General features: G+C 72.7%; 2 protein-coding genes across 2 annotated transcripts in view; one reads left to right on the top strand and one right to left on the bottom strand.

Annotated features, from left to right (window-relative positions):
• Nucleotides 1-12,550, top strand: part of SCAP (SREBF chaperone) — a 119,289-nt gene extending 106,739 nt beyond the window's left edge. The window contains exon 24 of the mRNA XM_058045255.1: nt 12,541-12,550. The gene's annotated coding sequence lies outside the window, so the exon portion shown is untranslated. The remainder of the gene's footprint in view (nt 1-12,540) is intronic.
• The window catches only part of LOC131090175 (SCO-spondin-like), a 38,992-nt gene continuing 21,132 nt past the window's right edge, over nt 14-17,873 (bottom strand). The window contains 34 exon segments of the mRNA XM_058035354.1: nt 14-100; nt 477-627; nt 792-922; nt 994-1,054; nt 1,130-1,225; nt 1,314-1,657; nt 1,996-2,417; nt 3,104-3,245; nt 3,342-3,455; nt 3,542-3,706; nt 3,800-3,849; nt 3,926-4,081; nt 4,712-5,000; nt 5,687-5,818; nt 6,018-6,185; nt 6,687-6,887; nt 7,825-7,926; nt 8,081-8,270; nt 8,362-8,547; nt 10,653-10,816; nt 11,957-12,241; nt 12,465-12,709; nt 13,573-13,701; nt 14,363-14,417; nt 14,711-14,833; nt 15,147-15,234; nt 15,236-15,327; nt 15,940-15,981; nt 16,078-16,162; nt 16,164-16,192; nt 16,584-16,885; nt 16,980-17,049; nt 17,149-17,357; nt 17,668-17,818. Coding sequence (XP_057891337.1) covers nt 78-100; nt 477-627; nt 792-922; nt 994-1,054; nt 1,130-1,225; nt 1,314-1,657; nt 1,996-2,417; nt 3,104-3,245; nt 3,342-3,455; nt 3,542-3,706; nt 3,800-3,849; nt 3,926-4,081; nt 4,712-5,000; nt 5,687-5,818; nt 6,018-6,185; nt 6,687-6,887; nt 7,825-7,926; nt 8,081-8,270; nt 8,362-8,547; nt 10,653-10,816; nt 11,957-12,241; nt 12,465-12,709; nt 13,573-13,701; nt 14,363-14,417; nt 14,711-14,833; nt 15,147-15,234; nt 15,236-15,327; nt 15,940-15,981; nt 16,078-16,162; nt 16,164-16,192; nt 16,584-16,885; nt 16,980-17,049; nt 17,149-17,357; nt 17,668-17,818 — 5,192 coding nt within the window. The 3' untranslated portion in view covers nt 14-77.

The raw sequence follows: 17,873 nt of genomic DNA, 5'->3' as shown, positions 1-17,873 counted from the left end.
ATCGATCGTTTATTGGTATCCATAAGGGTCTCCTCGATGCCGACACGGGGGCCGGAGGGGCGGTGTCCGGGGGTCTCTCAGCGCCGGCTGAAGTCCCCACCTGCGGGACAGGAGGCTCCGGCTGTCCCCGATTCCCCCCCCGGGACCCCCGGGACAGCCCCTCCTCCGCCCGCAGCGCTCTGGGCGGTGCGGGAGCCGCGTGTGCCCCCAGAACCCCTCAGGATCCCCCCAGCTCCGGAGCCCCCTCAGGATCCCCGCACAGCCCGGCAGGATCCCTCGGGTCCCGGAGCCCGCAGGTTCCCCCGGTCCCGCATCTCGGCAGGATCTCCCCGCTCTGCCTGGACCCCTGAGCCCCGGCAGGATTCACCCGAGCCCCCGGAGCCCCCTCAGGATCCCCCCACAGCCCGGCAGGATCCCCCCATTTCCCCCGTTCCCCCCGTTCCCCGTTGCCCGTTCCCCGTTGCCGTTGCCCGCACCCCGGCAGGGCTCGCAGCGGCACTCGGCGATGCGGGGCAGCAGCGCGGGCCGGGGGCGGCCCCGGGGGCACGGCAGCAGCAGCGCCCGCACGGGCCGGGCGGGGTCCAGCCGGTAACTGCAGCACTCGCACAGCGACCGCACGTACGGCTCCTGCGGACACCGGGGCACGGCGGGGACGGACCGGGGCACCGGGGAGAGCCAGACACGCAGGGACAGACAGCCCCGGTCACCCCGGACACCCCGGAGAGCCCCGGGCCGGGCAGAGGCGGCTCGGGGCGGCAGGCGGGGCCGGGGTCCCCCCGCGCCCCCCGTACCTGCGCGCTGACGGCGGTGCGGGAGCGGCACGCCCCCGCGCAGTAGGAGACGCGGACGCCCCGCAGGACACACGCGCCCTTGGCGATGGTCCGGAGCGCCGTGAGGAGCCGGCACGGCCCGGGGGGCTCCTCTGCACCGGGGGGGACACGGCGTGAGCGGGGGCGCTGCCGGGGCCGCCCCTCCCCGGGCGCGGGGTCTCACCTGGCCACTCGTCCCGGCACACGGGGCAGCAGCTCCCGGGCTCCCGCACCGGCTCCGCGCCCTGCGGGGATCCCCAGGCTCAGCCCCGGGCCCCCAGAGCTCCCCCAGAGCCCCCCGAGCCCCCCGAGCCCCGCACCTCGGGGCAGGTGAGCGCGGGGCAGGAGCTGCCGCAGGTGACGCGTCCCTCGGAGCAGCGACAGGTCCCGCACGGCTCCCGCCACTCGCTGCCGGCCTGCGGGGGGGGGCCGGGACCCCAACATTGCTCAGGGACCCCCGGACGCGGGTCAGGGACCCCCGCCCGCGCCCGCAGCCGCGCTCACCGCTCGCAGCGCCCCTCGGTACCGGCAGCCGCAGCCGCCCGCGCTCACGCACTGCCCGGAGCCGTTCCGGTACCGCCCGGGGGCGCAGGCGCAGCGCGGGGGCGGCGAGGCGGTCCCGAGGGTCCCGGGGGTGCCGGGGGTCGTGGGGACCCCGGGGGCGCTGGAGCTGTCCGGAGTCACGGGGGTCCCGGGGGTCGCGGGGGATCCGGAGGTTCCGGGGGTCGCGGGGGTCCCCCCGCAGGTCCCGGGGGGCTCCGCAAGGTCCCGGCAGCTGCGCTCGCACGCGGGGCCGGGGTCCAGCCACACCTCGTCCGGGGGGCAGCTTGGGGCCACCGGGAACGGCACTGCGAACGGGAACGGGAATCACACCGGGAACGGCACCGGGAGTGGGAACTGGAATCACACCGGGAACGGGAACGGCACTGGGAATGGCACCGAGATCAGCACCGGGAATGGGAACGGGAACGGCACCGGGAACTGGAATGGCACCGGGAACGGCATCGGGAATCACACCGGGAACCGCACCGGGAATCACCCGGGAATGGCACCGGCACCGCCCTGACCCTCCCTCCTTCCATTGCCCCGGCCCTCCCTCCATCCCTCCGTTCCCCTCTCCCGTTCTCCTCTCCCGTTCCCTCCTCTTCCCCGCTACCCCCCGTGTCCCCGGTGTCCCCGCTCTCACCGGGGCACGCCTGGGGGTTACACGCCGCCGTCTCCTCTCCGGGGCTCTCCCCGCACGGCGGCCCCGGCCCGGGGCCCTCCCGGCACTGCCGCTGCCGCCTCCGGGTGCCGCCGCCGCAGCTGCGGGAGCAGCGGGACCAGGGGGACCAGGGGGACACGGCGGGCTCGGGAGAGAGGGGGAGCGGGGCCGAAAGAGGGGGCGAGGGCGACAGCGGGGACACGGGGGACCAAGGGGACATGGGGGACACGGGGGACACGGGGGACCAAGGGGACACAGGGGACATGGAGGACATGGGGGACACGGAGGACACGGGGGACACGGGGGACACGGAGGACACGGGGGACATGGTGCTGGCGGGAGTCGCGGGCTCCGGGGAGGGACACGGCAGCGCTGGGCAGGTCAGGGTCCCGTTCTCGCAGGTGCTGCACCGGGGGTGACACGCGTGTCACCGTGCCCGCGCGTGGGGCCCTGCCGTGTGGCACCGCCACGGTGCCCGTTCCGCCAGCACTGTGCCCGTTCGTCCCTGTCCCCCGTGCCAGCCCCACCGTCACCGTGCCCATCCCATTGTCACCGTGCCCGTCCCACCCTGTCCCCCGTGCTTGTCCCACTCTGTCCCCCGTGCCCGTCCCATCGTCACTGTGCCCGTCCCACTCTGTCCCCCGTGCTTGTCCCACCCTGTCCCCCGTGCTTGTCCCACTCTGTCCCCTGGGCCCGCCCTACTGTCACCGTGCCCGCGCTACCGTCACCGTGCCCGTCCCACCGTGTCCCCGGTGCCTGTCCCACCCTGTCCCCCGTGCCAGCCCCACCGTCACCGTGCCCACCCCATTGTCACCGTGCCCGTCCCACCCTGTCCCCCGCGCCCGTCCCACCGTCACCGTGCCCGTCCCACCCTGTCCCCCGCGCCCGTCCCACCGTCACCGTGCCCGTCCCACCCTGTCCCCCGTGCCCGTCCCACCGTCACCGTGCCCGTCCCATTGTCACTGTGCCAGTCCCACGCTGTCCCCCGTGCCCGTCCCACCCTGTCCCCCGTGTCCGTCCCACCGTCACCGTGCCCGTCCCACGCTGTCCCCCGTGCCCGTCCCCCGTGCCCCCCCTCGGTGTCACGCACCAGTCGTGGCACCCGACGCGGGTCACGGTGCCCGGGGCCACCTCGCGGCTCCCGCTGTCCCCGCCGGGGGTCCCGCAGCGGCAGCGGCTCAGGGGGACGCAGTGCCCGTCCTGCAGCAGCTGCCCGGGGGGGCACCGGCACCCTGCGGGCGGGGGGCGCCGTGGGGACACGGTGGGGGCTCGGGGACGCCCTGGGGACACGGCGGGTGCCCGGGGCCAGCCCGGTGGCGGGGCCGTACCTGTCTCGCACGGTCCCTGCAGACACTGCACCGGCGCCCAGGTGTCCGCGCAGCTCCGGGGGCAGCGCCCGGCGCAGGGGCTGCGGCCGCGGCCCCCCCCGCCGCACCGGGGCTCTGCGGGGGTGCCCGGGGTTACCGGGGCTTTCAGGGGGCGCAGGGAGGGAGGGGGTACCGGGGGCTCCCGGGGTTCCCGGCATTACCGGGGCAGGCGCCGGAGCCGCAGCTCTCGCTCTGGGTGCGGACCCCCGCGCACGCCCGCCCGGGGGGCTCGGGGTGCCGGGGGTGCCGGTGGCGCAGGCGGGACCCCCCCGCGCAGGGGTCGCTGCAGGGTCCCCAGGGCCCCCAGGGGCTCCAGTCACACGGCTCTGGGGGGCACGGGGGGCACCGGGGTCACCGGGATCCCCCAATGCCCCGTGAGGTCCCCGTGCCCTCCCCAGGACCCCCCAATCCCCCCATACCGGCGGCGCACGGCGTGTCCCCGCACTCGGGTCCCTCGGGGGTGCAGGTGCTGCGGGAAGGGGGGGCACAGGCGGTGGGCGGGGGTCTCTCCGAGCCCCCCGAGCCCCCCGGCGCCCCCCACTCACCAGAGCCGGCACGGGCCGGGGCTCCAGCGCTCGCCCAGCGCCCGCTCGCCCCCCGCCCAGGGGCACAGCGGCGGGCACGGCGCCTCCTCGCAGCCCCGCGCCTGCTCCTGGGGGGCTCCGCACGGCGTCCCCCCGCCCTCGGGGGGAATGGGGGTCCTGGGGGGTCACACGGGGCATTGGGGGGCACCGGAGCCCCCCCAGTGTCACGTCACCCCCGTGGGTTCCGTGTCCTCCCCCCAGCGCCACGTGTGTCCCCAAGGTGAGGTGGCCTCCCCCGAGGTGCCCCCCAAGTTCATGACCCCCCCCAGCAGACACCGCATTCATTCCCTCCCAAGTTCTGTGTCCCCACAGTTCCGTGTGTCCCCCCCCGGGTGTCCCCAAGGTGCCGTGTTCACCCCACAACCCCCGTGTCCCCCCCAAACCCCCGTGTCCCCCCCGTGTCCCCCCCCAGCCCCGTGTGTCCCCCCCGGACTGTCCCGTGTCCCCAAGGTGCCGTGTTCACCCCACGACCCCCGTGTCCCCTCAGTGTCGCACCCCAGTCCCGTGTGTCCCCCCGACCCCCGCATTCCCTCCTTGTCGCAGCCCAGCCCGTGTGTCCCCCCCCCGGTGTGACATGTCCCCAAGGTGAGGTGGCCCCCCCAGAAGTGCTCCCCATGTTCATGACCCCCCCACATACACCCTATTCCTCCCAAGTTCTGTGTCCCCACAGTTCCGTGTCCCCCCCGGACTGTCCCGTGTCCCCAAGGTGCCGTGTCCCCCCCCCGTCCCCGTGTCCCCCCCGCTCACCGGTGTCGCAGCTGCCGCCCCCCCCCGCAGGTGGCACTGCAGGGTCCCCACTGGCTCCAGCGGCTCCAGGCGCAGGGGGCGGTGCCGGGGGGGGTCCCGGGGGGGATCCCGGGGGTCGCGGGGGGGGGCGGGCACCCCCCCGGCCCGCAGCGCAGCCGCCCCCCCGCGCACGTGCAGTTCCGGCAGCCCCGGGCGGGGCCGCCCCCCCCCGGCACCCAGAGGTGCCCCCCCGAGTCCAGGCAGGGGCACAGCGCGGGGGGCACGCAGCCGCCGTCCTGCTCCAGGGTGCCTGCAATGGGGATGGGGACAGGGATGGGACAGGGATGGGACAGGGACAGGGACAGGGATGGGACAGGGATGGGACAGGGGGGGCACGCAGCCCCCGTCCTGCTCCAGGGTGCCTGCGATGGGGATGGGACAGGGATGGGACGGGGACAGGGATGGGACAGGGACAGGGACAGGGACAGGGACAGGGATGGGACAGGGACAGGGATGGGACAGGGACAGGGATGGGACAGGGGGGGACACAGCCCCCGTCCTGCTCCAGGGTGCCTGCAGTGGGGATGGGGACGGGACAGGGATGGGACAGGGACAGGGACAGGGATGGGGACAGGGACAGGGATGGGGTCAGGGAGAGGGGGGGACAGGGACAGGGACAGGGACGGGGATGGGACAGGGATGGGACAGGGACACGGACAGGGACACGGACAGGGATGGGGTCAGGGACAGGATCAGAGGGGGACACAGCCCCCGTCCTGCTCCAGGGTGCCTGAAATGGGGATGGGGACGGGGATGGGACAGGGACAGGGACAGGGACAGGGACAGGGACAGGGATGGGACAGGGATGGGACAGGGTCAGGGGGGGACGCAGCCCCCGTCCTGCTCCAGGGTCCCTGGGGGGACAGGGACAGGCTCAGGGGGGCCGGGTCCCGGGGGGCTCACACACGGGGGTCCCGGGGGGTCCCGGGGTCTCACCGGGGGGGCAGCGGCAGCCCGGCTCGCAGGGCGCCCCCCCCTGGCAGGACACCCCCTCCTGCAGGTCCCGGCAGCTCCGCGGGCACCGCGTGGCACAGGGGGACTCGGTCTGCCCGGGGGGGCACCGCGGGCCTGGGGGGGCACGGTCAGCGTCCCGACAGCGCCGGGGACCGCCCGAGCCCCCCAGGGCACCCCGGCCCCTCCCGGTGCCCCCCAATCCCTCCCGGTGCCCCCCAGACCCCCCGGTGCCCCCTCCAATCCCTCCCGGTGCCCCCCCAGACCCCCCCGGTGCCCCCCACACCCCCCCGGTGCCCCCCAGACCCCCCCGTACCGCAGGCGCGGGCGTTGCAGACGCGCAGCTCGTGCCCCCCCCCGGGGCAGGGGCTGCCCCCGTTTTTGGGGGGGGGTCTGGAGCAGGAGCGGCTGCGCACGGAGCGGCCCCCCCCGCACGTGACGTCACAGCGCGACCAGGGACCCCACGGGGACCACGCGCCGTTCACTGCGGGGGGGGGGGGGGGGGCAGGGGGTGAGCCCCGGGATCGCTCCGAGACCCCCCGGGACCCCCGAGACCCCTGAACCCACCGAGCCCCCCCGAACCGCCCGGGTTCGCCCTGAGACCCCCCGAGACCCGCGGTCTCTGCCCCCCTGAACCACCCCGATAGACCCCCGAACCCCCTTAAGCCCCCCCCTCAAAAGCCCCCAGGGGTCCCCACGGCCCCCCAGTCTCCACAAGCCCCTGATCCCACCACAGCCCCTCTGAGACCCCCCAAGATCTCCCCGGTCCCGGCTTCCCCCGCCACCCCAATATCCCGGCAGTGTCCCCCCATAGCCCCCTCACGCCCCCGACCCAACACCCCCTAATGCCCCCCATCGCCCGATCCCCCCCAGCCCCGGTCCCGCACCCCCATCCCGCACCCCAATCCCGCCCCCAGCCCCGTCCCGCACCCCCCATCCCGCACCCCGGTCCTGCACCCCGTTTGCCCCCAGCCCCGTCCCGCACCCCGGCACGCCGTCACCCCGCACGGCCGGCGCTGCTCGTGGCCCCCCCCCAGGATTTGGGGGCACCAGCGCTCCCCGGGCCCGGGGGGGGCGAAGGCGCGGAGCCGCCGCTGCTGCCCCCCCCCGCAGGGCCGCGAGCACGACCCCCAGGGACCCCAGGGGCTCCAGCGGCACGGGCAGGGGGGCGTCGGGCACGGGGGGGCTGCGGGGAACGGCAGCGTCAGAGAGACCCCAAAATGTACCCCAAAATGTACCCCAAAACATCCCACAGGGGGGCGTCGGGCACGGGGGGGCTGCGGGGAACGGCAGCTTCAGAGAGACCACAAAATGTACCCCAAAATGTACCCCAAAATGTACCCCAAAATGTACCCCAAAACCTCCTCACAGGGGGGCGTCGGGCACGGGGGGGCTGCGGGGAACGGCAGAGTCAGAGAGACCCCCAAAAAATACCCCAAAATGTACCCCAAAATGTACCCCAAAACCTCCTCACAGAGAGGCAGAGATAGCCCAGATCATCCACAGTGAGCGGGACCCCCAGAGACCCCCAAACCCCATATCCTGGCAGTGGGGCAGGTTGCGGTGTTACCCCATTAACCCCATAAATCCCCTATACCTTGGCAGTGTTGCGGCGTTACCCCATTAACCCCATATCCCCCGTACCTTCGCAGTGCTGCAGGTTGTGGTGTTACCCCATTAACCCCATATCCCCCGTACCTTCGCAGTGCTGCAGGTTGCGGTGTTACCCCATTAACCCCATATCCCCCGTACCCTGGCAGTGTTGCGGTGTTACCCCATTAACCCCATATCCCCCGTACATTCGCAGTGTTGCAGGTTGCGGTGTTACCCCATTAACCCCATATCCCCCGTACCCTGGCAGTGCTGCAGGTTGCGGTGTTACCCCATTAACCCCATATCCCCCGTACCTTCGCAGTGCGGCAGGTTGCAGGGTGACCCCATTAACCCCATATCCCCCGTACCTTCGCAGTGCTGCAGGTTGCGGTGTTACCCCATTAACCCCATATCCCCCGTACCCTGGCAGTGCTGCAGGTTGCGGTGTTACCCCATTAACCCCATATCCCCCGTACCTTCGCAGTGCTGCAGGTTGCAGGGTGACCCCATTAACCCCATATCCCCCGTACCCTGGCAGTGCTGCGGTGTTACCCCATTAACCCCATATCCCCCGTACCCTGGCAGTGCGGCAGGTTGCAGGGTGACCCCATTAACCCCATATCCCCCGTACCCTGGCAGTGTTGCGGTGTTACCCCATTAACCCCATATCCCCCGTACCTTCGCAGTGCTGCAGGTTGCGGTGTTACCCCATTAACCCCATATTCCCCGTACCCTGGCAGTGCGGCAGGTTGCGGTGTTACCCCATTAACCCCATATCCCCCGTACCTTCGCAGTGCTGCAGGTTGCAGGGCCGTGTGTCGGTGCTCGCCCCCGCCCCACAGTTTCCCCCCGCGCAGTCCCGGTGGCGGCTGCGGCTCGCGGGGCTCTCGGGGCGGGTGCAGCTCTGGCTGCAGGGCCCCCACGGCCCCCACGGGCCCCACGGGACCGCCGGGGCCATTGGAGACCCCCCGGGCTCCTGCTCGGCCCCTGCGGGACGGACCCGTCAGTGGGGCGGGGTGGGGTGGGGCAGACCCCCGGGGTGGGCGGCACAGGGGTGGGACCCTCACCTGGTGCTGTGGGGCTGAGATCCGATATGGGGCCGAGATCTGATATGGGGCTGAGATCGGGTGTGGGGCTGAGATCCGCTGTGGGGCCGAGATCCGCTGTGGGGCCGAGATCGGCTGTGGGGCCGAGATCGGCTGTGGGGCTGAGCTCCGCTGTGGGGCCGAGATCGGGTGTGGGGCCGAGATCGGCTGTGGGGCCGAGATCTGATATGGGGCTGAGCTCCGCTGTGGGGCCGGGCTCCGCTGTGGGGGCACAAGCAGCCGGTGACACCCCCGGGGCCACCAGGGCCCCCTCAGTGGGGCTGGGACCCACCAGTGTGGGGCAGGGGGACTATGGGGCCGTGTCCCCGGTATAGGGCAGGGGGGCTGTGGGGCTGTACCCCCGGTATAGGGCAGGGGGGCTGTGGGGCTGTACCCCGGTATAGGGCAGGGGGGCTGTGGGGCTGTACCCCGGTATAGGGCAGGGGGGCTGTGGGGCCGCGTCCCCGGTATAGGGCAGGGGTCTGTAGGGCTATGGGGCCGGTACCCCCGGTATAGGGCAGGGGTCTGTGGGGCTATGGGGCCGGTACCCACCGGCACAGGGGCCGCTGGCACAGTTCGGTGTGGGGCAGGGGGCTATGGGGCCGGTACCCCCGATATAGGGCAGGGGGGCTGTGGGGCCGGTACCCACCGGCACAGGGGCCGCTGGCACAGTTCGGTGTCGCGGTCCCGTTGCAGGCGGAGCCCCCGGGGGGGGCGCAGCGCAGGCGGCCCCACAGGCACGTGCTGGGGGGCACAGGGGGTCAGGGGGGCAGCGGGCGCGGGGAGGGGCGGGGGGAGGCCCCGGGGTGACCCCTCCTCACCAGCGGGCGCAGCCCAGGCTCAGGGTCCCGCCCGGCGGCAGCTCCACGATCGCGGGGTCCCCAGCGGGGGTCCCGGGGGGCTCCGGGCCGGGGGGGGTCCCGGGGGGGGTCCCGGGGGGGGTCCCGGGGGTGCCCCCCCCCAGCAGCGTGGCCGGCACCGAGCAGGGGCACTGCTGGGGCTGAACCGGGGGTGGGGGTCCCGGGGGGCACCCACAGACCCACAGACCCCAAACCAGACCCAGAGACCCCAAACCAGACCCAAGGACCCCAAACCAGACCCAGAGACCCCACACCGCCCCAAACCAGACCCAGAGACCCCAAACCACAGACCCAGAGACCCCAAACCAGACCCAAAGACCCCAAACCAGACCCAAGGACCCCAAACCAGACCCAGAGACCCCACACCGCCCCAAACCAGACCCAGAGACCCCACACCGCCCCAAACCAGACCCAGAGACCCCAAACCACAGACCCAGAGACCCCAAACCAGACCCAGAGACCCCAAACCAGACCCAAGGACCCCAAACCAGACCCAGAGACCCCACACCGCCCCAAACCAGACCCAGAGACCCAAAACCACAGACCCAGAGACCCCAAACCAGACCCAGAGACCCCAAACCACCCCAAACCACAGACCCCCCAGACCCTGAACCATCCCAAACCACAGAGCTAGGGACCTCAAACCACCCTAAACCACAGAACCAGAGACCCCAAACCACAGACCTAGGGACCCCCAACCACCCCAAACCAGGCCCAGGGACCCCAAACCAGACCCAGAGACCCCAAACCAGACCCAAGGACCCCAAACCACAGACCCCCTAGACCCTGAACCATCCCAAACCACAGACCTAGGGACCCCCAACCACCCCAAACCAGGCCCAGGGACCCCAAACCAGGCCCAGAGACCCCACATCGCCCCAAACCACAGACCCAGGGACCCCAAACCACCCCAAACCAGGCCCAGAGACCCCAAATCGCCCCAAACCACAGACCCAGGGACCCCAAACAACGCCAAACAACAGATCCACAGACCCCAAACAACCCCAAACCACAGACCCAGAGACCCCCAAAGCACCCCAAACCACAGACCCAGGGACCCCACGACCCCCGCCACTGTTCCTGGGGGGCACCCATGGGACACCCACCACCCCACAGAAGCACCTTGGGGACCCCCTCACTGCCCCAGGGGTCACTCACCCCTCCCCGTGATCCCCCCGACCCAGGGACCCCCCAACCCCGGGCCCACCCTGCCGGGGGGAGCCCACAGAGCCCCCATGGCCCAGGGAGCCCCCTCACCCCAGGACACCCCCACAAACGGGATCCCCCCCCCCGGGACCCCCGGGCACTCTGAGGGGCTCCCGCGGATTTGAGGACCCCGCCCCAAACCCCAAATTCCCCCCATCATTCCCAGCCCGGCCTTGGGGGCAGCACCCCCGTGGGGAGGGGTCTCACCTGCAGGCAGGTGCGGCGGTGCAGGAAGGTGCCGGGGGGGCAGTGACAGCCCTCCTGGCACCCCCCCGCGCACCCCACGGCCCCCCCGAGGTGGGCGCAGCTCCGGGGACACCCCGAGCGCCCCCCGCACTCACGGAACGTCCGCCCCGGGGGGCACCCGGCCTCTGCACACCCCCCAAAAAACCCTCAGTGATGGGGGGCACCCGGCCTGTGCATCCCCCCCAAAAAACCCTCAGTGATGGGGGGCACCCGGCCTCTGCACACCCCCCAAAAAACCCTCAGTGATGGGGGGCACCCGGCCTCTGCACACCCCCCAAAAAACCCTCAGTGATGGGGGGCACCCGGCCTCTGCACACCCCCCAAAAAACCCTCAGTGATGGGGGGCACCCGGCCTCTGCACCCCCAAAAAACCCTCAGTGATGGGGGGCACCCGGCTCTGCACCCCCAAAAAACCCTCAGTGATGGGGGGCACCCGGCCTCTGCACACCCCCCAAAAAACCCTCAGTGATGGGGGGCACCCGGCCTCTGCACACCCCCCAAAAAACCCTCAGTGATGGGGGGCACCCGGCCTCTGCACACCCCCCAAAAAACCCCCAGTGATGGGGGGCACCCGGCTCTGCACCCCCAAAAAACCCTCAGTGATGGGGGGCACCCGGCCTCTGCACACCCCCCAAAAAACCCTCAGTGATGGGGGGCACCCGGCCTCTGCACACCCCCCAAAAAACCCCCAGTGATGGGGGGCACCCGGCTCTGCACCCCCAAAAACACCCCTGAGCACCCCGGGGTGAGAGGCAGCGCTGTGGGGCACGGGGGTCTGTGGGGCACTGTGGGGTCTGTGGGGCACTGTGGGGTCTGTGGGGCAGGGCTGTGGGACCGGGCAGGGCTGTGCCCAGGGGCTCTGGGTGGCATCTACGGGTGACAGTGTCTGGGTCAGGGTCCTTGTTTTGGGATCCCTGGGTGAGGGTCCCTATGTCGATGTCCCCGTGTCGGTGTCTCCGTGCCGGTGTCCATGTCAGTGTCGGTGTCCCCATGCCGGTGTCCCCGTGTCGGACTGTCCCTGTCGGTGTCCCTGTCAGTGTCGATGTCCCCGTGTCGGTGTCCCTGTGAGGGTCCTTGTCGGTGTCCCCGTGTCCATGTCCCCGTGTCGGTGTCCCCGTGTCGGTGTCCCTGTCAGGGTCCTTGTCGGTGTCCCCCTGTCCGGGTCCCCATGCCGGTGTCCCCGTGTCGGTGTCCCTGTCAGTGTCGGTGTCCCCGTGTCGGTGTCCCCGTGCCGGTGTCCCCGGTGCCCTGCCGGTGGCACTCACCGCGGCACGCGTGGCTGTGGCAGCTCTGGCTCTGCAGCGCCGGTCCCGGGCACGGGGGGGTCCCGCAGCCCCGGTGGCGCCAGCGCTCGCCGCCCCCGCACGGGGCGCTGCAGCCGCCCCACGGCCCCCACGGCGACCACCGGGCGGGCACCGGCGCCTCGGGGGCGCGGGCGGGCTCCGCGCTCCAGGGCGACACCGGCACCGGCGAGGGCTCCGGGCTCCAGGGCGACCACGGGCCGAGCGCGGCGTCCGGGGACTCCGGGGGTTCTGGGGGTTCTGGGGAGCCTGGGGGTTCCGGTGGCTCGGGGGGCTCCGGGGATTCCGGGACCCACAGCGGCTCCGTGCCCCACGGCAGCTCCGTGCCCCACGCTGGTTCCAGCGCCCACGGCGGTCCTGGGGTCCCTGGGGTCCATGGGGTCTCTGGGCTCTCTGGGGTCCATGAGGTCTCTGGGGTCCCTGGGGTCCCTGGGCTCTCTGGGGTCCCTGGGGTCTCAGTGCCCCCCGGCACCCCGGCGGCCCCCGCAGGCGGCCCCGCGCTCCCGGGCTCTGCGGACAGACGGACAGACGGACACGCGGCGCTCGAGGGGCCGCGGGCACGCTCGGGGGTCCCGGCTCCGGGGCTCGGGGTTCTCGGGGGTCTCGGGGGGATCCTGGCACGTACCGGGGCCGCAGAGCTCGGCACAGCCCCGCTCCTCTCGGGGGGTCCCGGTGCAGGGGGCACCGCCCGGCGCCGCCGCGGGGTTGGTGGGGGACCTGTGGGGAGCGGGGCAGGACCCCCGGTATGGGGCAGGACCCTCGTTATGGGGCAGGACCTCCGTTATGGGGCAGGACCCCCGTTATGGGGCAGGAACCCCGTTATGGGTCAGGACCCCCGTTATGGGGCAGGAACCCCGGTATGGGGCAGGACCCCCGTTATGGGGCAGGACCCCCGTTATGGGGCAGGACCCCCGTTATGGGGCAGGAACCCCGTTATGGGGCAGGACCTCCGTTATGGGTCAGGACCCCCGGTATGGGGCAGGAACCCCGGTATGGGGCAGGACCCTCGTTATGGGGCAGGGCCCCCGTTATGGGGCAGGACCCCCCGTTATGAGTCAGACACCCCCGCTATGGGTCAGACACCCCCCATATGGGTCAGACACCCCTGTTATGGGGCAGACCCCCCCGCTGTGGGGCAGACCCCCCCGCTATGGGGCAGACACCCCCGTTATGGGTCAGCCCCCCCGCTATGGGTCAGGATCCCCCCGCTATGGGTCAGGATCCCCCCGCTATGGGTCAGACACCCCGTTATGGGTCAGACCCCCCCGCTATGGGTCAGACCCCCCGCTATGGGTCAGACCCCCCGTTATGGGTCAGAGCCCCCCGTTATGGGTCAGCCCCCCCCGCTATGGGTCAGCCCCCCCCGTTATGGGTCAGAGCCCCCCGCTATGGGTCAGAGCCCCCATATGGGTCAGACCCCCCGTTATGGGTCAGACACCCCCGCTATGGGTCAGACACCCCTGTTATGGGGCAGACCCCCCCGCTATGGGTCAGACCCCCCGTTATGGGTCAGACCCCCGCTATGGGTCAGCCCCCCCGTTATGGGTCAGACCCCCCGCTATGGGGCAGACCCCCCTCACCTGAAGCGCTGCCGGGTCCCGGTGCCGCAGTCACAGCGGGTCCAGGGGGTCCAGCGCGACCACCCGCAGGATTCAGGGGGGCCCCGATCCCCGGGCACCCCCATCACCCCCGCAGGGACCCCGCAGGCGCTGGAGGGAAAAGGAGGCTCACCCCAAACCCTGGGGAGCCCCTGGGAGCCCCCAGATATTCAGGGGCCCCATTGTCTGGGGACACCCAGCACCGGGGGTTGGGGTACAGATGGGTTCGGGGTGCAGCAGGGTTCAGTACCGGTGGGATTTGGGGTACAGAGGTGTCTGGGTTATGGGGATCGGGGTACAGATGGGTTCGGGGTGCAGCAGGGAGCAGGTACCGGTGGGATCGGGGTACAGATGGGTTCGGGGTGCAGCAGGGTTCAGTACCGGTGGGATTTGGGGTACAGAGGTGTCTGGGTTGTGGGGATCGGGGTACGGATGGGTTCGGGGTGCAGCAGGGTTCAGTACCGGTGGGATTTGGGGTACAGAGGTGTCTGGGTTATGGGATTTGGGGTACAGATGGGTTCGGGGTGCAGCAGGGTTCAGTACCGGTGGGATTTGGGGTACAGAGGTGTCTGGGTTATGGGATTTGGGGTACAGATGGGTTCGGGGTGCAGCAGGGTTCAGTACCGGTGGGATTTGGGGTACAGAGGTGTCTGGGTTATGGGATTTGGGGTACAGATGGGTTCGGGGTGCAGCAGGGTTCAGTACCGGTGGGATTTGGGGTACAGAGGTGTCTGGGTTGTGTGATTTGGGGTACAGCGGGGTTCTGGGGTACCTGGGCTCGATGCAGCCGCTCCCCTGCAGCACCAGCCCGGGCCGGCACCGGCAGCCTGGGGTGGGGGCGTTCAGGGGGGCGTCAGACTCCTGTGCCCCTCACAACGCCCCCTAAACGCCCCCCAACCCCCCGGACTGCTCCGTGCCCCCCCAAATTCCCAAACCCTCCCCGAGTTCCCTTCCAAGCCTCCTCAAGCCCCTCCAAGCCCTTCCAAGTTCCCAGTTCCCCCCAAATCCCCCCAAATCCCCCAAATCCCCCCGTGCCCCCCTCCAGCCCCACCCAAGCCGCCCCCCGAGCCCCTCCCGGACCCTCCCACGCCCCCCCCCGTGCCCCCCAAAGCCCCCCGACCTTCCTGGCAGCCCCCCGGGCACGAGCTGTTCCCACTCAGGTCCGCGCAGGTCGGGGGGCACGGGGGGACCCCCAGATCCTCGCACCCCCCCGGGGGCACCAGCAGCGCCTGGGGGGGGCAGGCTGGGGAGACACGGGGGGGTCAGCGGGGAAAGGTGGGCTGGGGGAGGTTTGGGGGGCCCGGGGAGGTTTGGGGGGTCGGGGACGGGGGAGGCCATTGCAGCAGTCAGGGATGGAAGGGTTGGGGGGCTTTGGGGATTTCAGGGTGCTTGGGGTGAGCACGGGGGGTTTGGGGTCCCGGAGGGGGTTTGGGGAGGGGCAGTGGTGGCGTTGAGGGACGGGGGGACAAGGTTGGGGTTGGAGGGGGGTCCCAGCCCCCCGCGCCCCCCGCGCCCCCCGTACCCCCCGTGCCCCCGTACCCCCCGTGCCCCCGTACCTGGGGGGTCCCCGCAGGGCCGCAGGTTGCAGGGCCGGCTCTGCAGCGCCCCTCCCTCGCACGGCCGCCCCCCGTTTTTTGGGGGGGGGGTCGCTGCAGCTGCGGCGGCGAATCTGCTGCCCCCCCCCGCACGGGGCGGCGCAGGCGCTCCAGGAGCCCCAGGGCGCCCACCCGCCCGAAACTGGGGGGGCACGGGGCGGTCAGGGGGGGCAGCGGCCCCACAGCGCCCCAGAGACACCCCCTGACCCACAGGGCCCCCCTCGGCACCCCCCGAGCCCCCGAGTGGGCAGCGAGACCCCCGGGACTGGGCACGGCAGAGCCCGAGCCCCCCGCACCTGGGGATCCCCCCGGCCGGGGATGGGGGTCCCAGACTCGGGGGGTCCCTGCCCGGAAAGGGGGATCGGTCCCACCCTGCAGAGCCCAGACCCCCGGGGTTCCCACCCATGAGGGGTCCCACCCTTTGCCGGGGTCCCACTCATGAGGGGGTCCCACCCTTTACCGGGGGTCCCACCCATAGGGGGGTCCCACCCTTTACCGGGGGTCCCACCCATGAGCGGGTCCCACCCATAGGGGGGTCCCGCCCTTTGCCGGGGTCCCACCCATATGGGGGTCCCTCCCATGAGGGGGTCCCTCTCTTTACCGGGGTCCCACCCATAGGGGGTCCCACCCTTTACCGGGGTCCCACCCATAGGGGGGTCCCTCCACTCCTGCAGGTCCTGCCCTTACTGGGGGTCCCCGCCCTGCCGGGGCGGGTTTGGGGGTACCTGGGCAGTTTCTCAGGGTTTGGGGGTACCTGGGCAGGCTCGCAGGAAGCACACGCGGGTTTCGGTGTCGGTTCCGGTGTCGGTTCCGGTGCCGCTGTCCGTGGCGGTGCCGGTGCCGGTGCCGGTTTCGGTTCCGGTGCCGGTTCCGGTGCCGGTGCCGGTGTCGGGGCGGTGGGCGCAGCCCCCCCCGGGCGGGGTCTCCCTCCGGCGCCGCAGAGCGACCCCCACCCCGCAGGAGCGGCTGCAGGACCCCCCACCCCCCCCAGGGCCGGGGGGCGCAGCCTGGGGGGCACGGGGGGGGCAGCGTGACCCCCGTGTTTGGGGGGGACACCCAGGAACCCCCCCGGGTTTGGGGCACACCCCCCCGTGTTTGGGGGAACACACCCCCAGCCCCCCGTGTTTGGGGTACACCCCCCGTGTTTGGGGTACACCCGCAGCCCCCCATGTTTGGGGGTACACCCCCCCGTGTTTGGGGGCACACCCCCCCGTGTTTGGGGGTACACCCCCAGCCCCCCAAGCTCGCTGCTGCCCATGTCGGAACCGCAGCCCCCCCTGACCGGGCACTGCCCCCGGAACCCCCCAACCCTGGGGGCTGTTCGGGGGCCCGTCCCCCCCATTCCAGCGGGACTCCCCAATCCCGGGGGCCGTTCTGGGGGGGCCTTTCCTCCCTCACCTGGGGGGGTCGCGGCGGGGACCCCCGTGGGGGCCAGCGAGGGCAGCTCCGGCTCGGGGGGGGGCGTGGAGCCCTCGGGGGGCCCCGGGGTGTCCTGGGGCGGGGTCGCGGTTCCGGGGGTGCCCTCGGGCCGGGTCGCGGTTCCGGGGGTGCCCTCGGGGGGTCCCGGCGTGTCCTGGGGCGGGGTCGCGGTTCCGGGGGTGCCCTCGGGCCGGGTCGCGGTTCCGGGGGTGCCCCCGGCCGCGCTGGGGGGCTCCGGGGGGGTCTCGGTGCCTTTGGGCCCCTCGGTCCCGGCCGTGGGGCTGGAGGGGGCACAATGAGGGCTCGGGGGTCCCCCAGTGCCCCCTCCCCGCTGTGGGGACCCCCAAATCCCGGCCCTCCCGTCCCCTCCCGTACCCGGGGGTCTCGGCACCGCTTGGGGACAGCGCTGTCACCATCCCGGGCGGGGTGGCCGTGGCGTTGTCACCTGCAGCGGGGACAGACACGGCGGTGACGGGCACGGGGGGATGGGGTCACCTCCCCCGGGACCGCCGGGACCCCCGGGACCGCCGGGACCCCCACTCACCCGCGGGGCCGCAGGAGCAGCAGGAGCCGCCGTCCCCTTCCCGCAGCGCCTGGCCCTGGGCACAGCGGCGGAGGGGACAGTAGGGGACGCAGCGCACGGCGCCGCCCGGCAGGCACTGGCACAGCTGGCACGGCCGCCCCCGCCAGCGCTCCCCGGGGACGCGCCAGCGGCCGCGCTCCCGGCACCGCGGGCACGGCGGCGAGCGGCACCTGCGGGGGCACCGTCACACACCGGCCGCGGGACCCCCGGGAGCCTGCCCAGCCCCCCGGGACCCTGCACATCCCCCGGGACCCCTGCCCGCCCCCGGGACCCCTGCCCACCCCCGGACCCCCTGCCCGTCCCCCGAGCCCACTGCCCACCCCCTGGGGCACCGTCACACACCGCGGGACCCCCAGACCCCTGCCCACCCCCGGACCCCCTGCCCGCCCCCGAGCCCCCTGCTCACACCCCGGATCCCCTGCCCACCCCCGGACCCCCTGCCCGCCCCCGAGCCCCCCGCCCGCCGCCGGCCCCGCTGACCGTCGCGCTTTGCGGTAGATGCCGCGGCAGTGGCGGCCGCCCCCGCGCCGGGCCGGGTTCGAGGGGCTGCGGAAGGACCACTGCACCCCGGGGCCGCCGCAGCCGCCCCCGCACGGCCCCCACGGCGACCACGAGGACCAGCCGCAGTCCACTGCGGGGACACCGGGTCACCGGGACAGCACCGCGGGGACAGCGGGCACCGGAGA

The sequence above is a fragment of the Melospiza georgiana genome, chromosome 1 (assembly GCF_028018845.1).
Source record: "Melospiza georgiana isolate bMelGeo1 chromosome 1, bMelGeo1.pri, whole genome shotgun sequence".
Classification (NCBI taxonomy): domain Eukaryota; kingdom Metazoa; phylum Chordata; class Aves; order Passeriformes; family Passerellidae; genus Melospiza; species Melospiza georgiana.
Note: the sequence above shows the minus strand (reverse complement) of the source record. Positions and strands in the feature narration are given on the sequence as shown.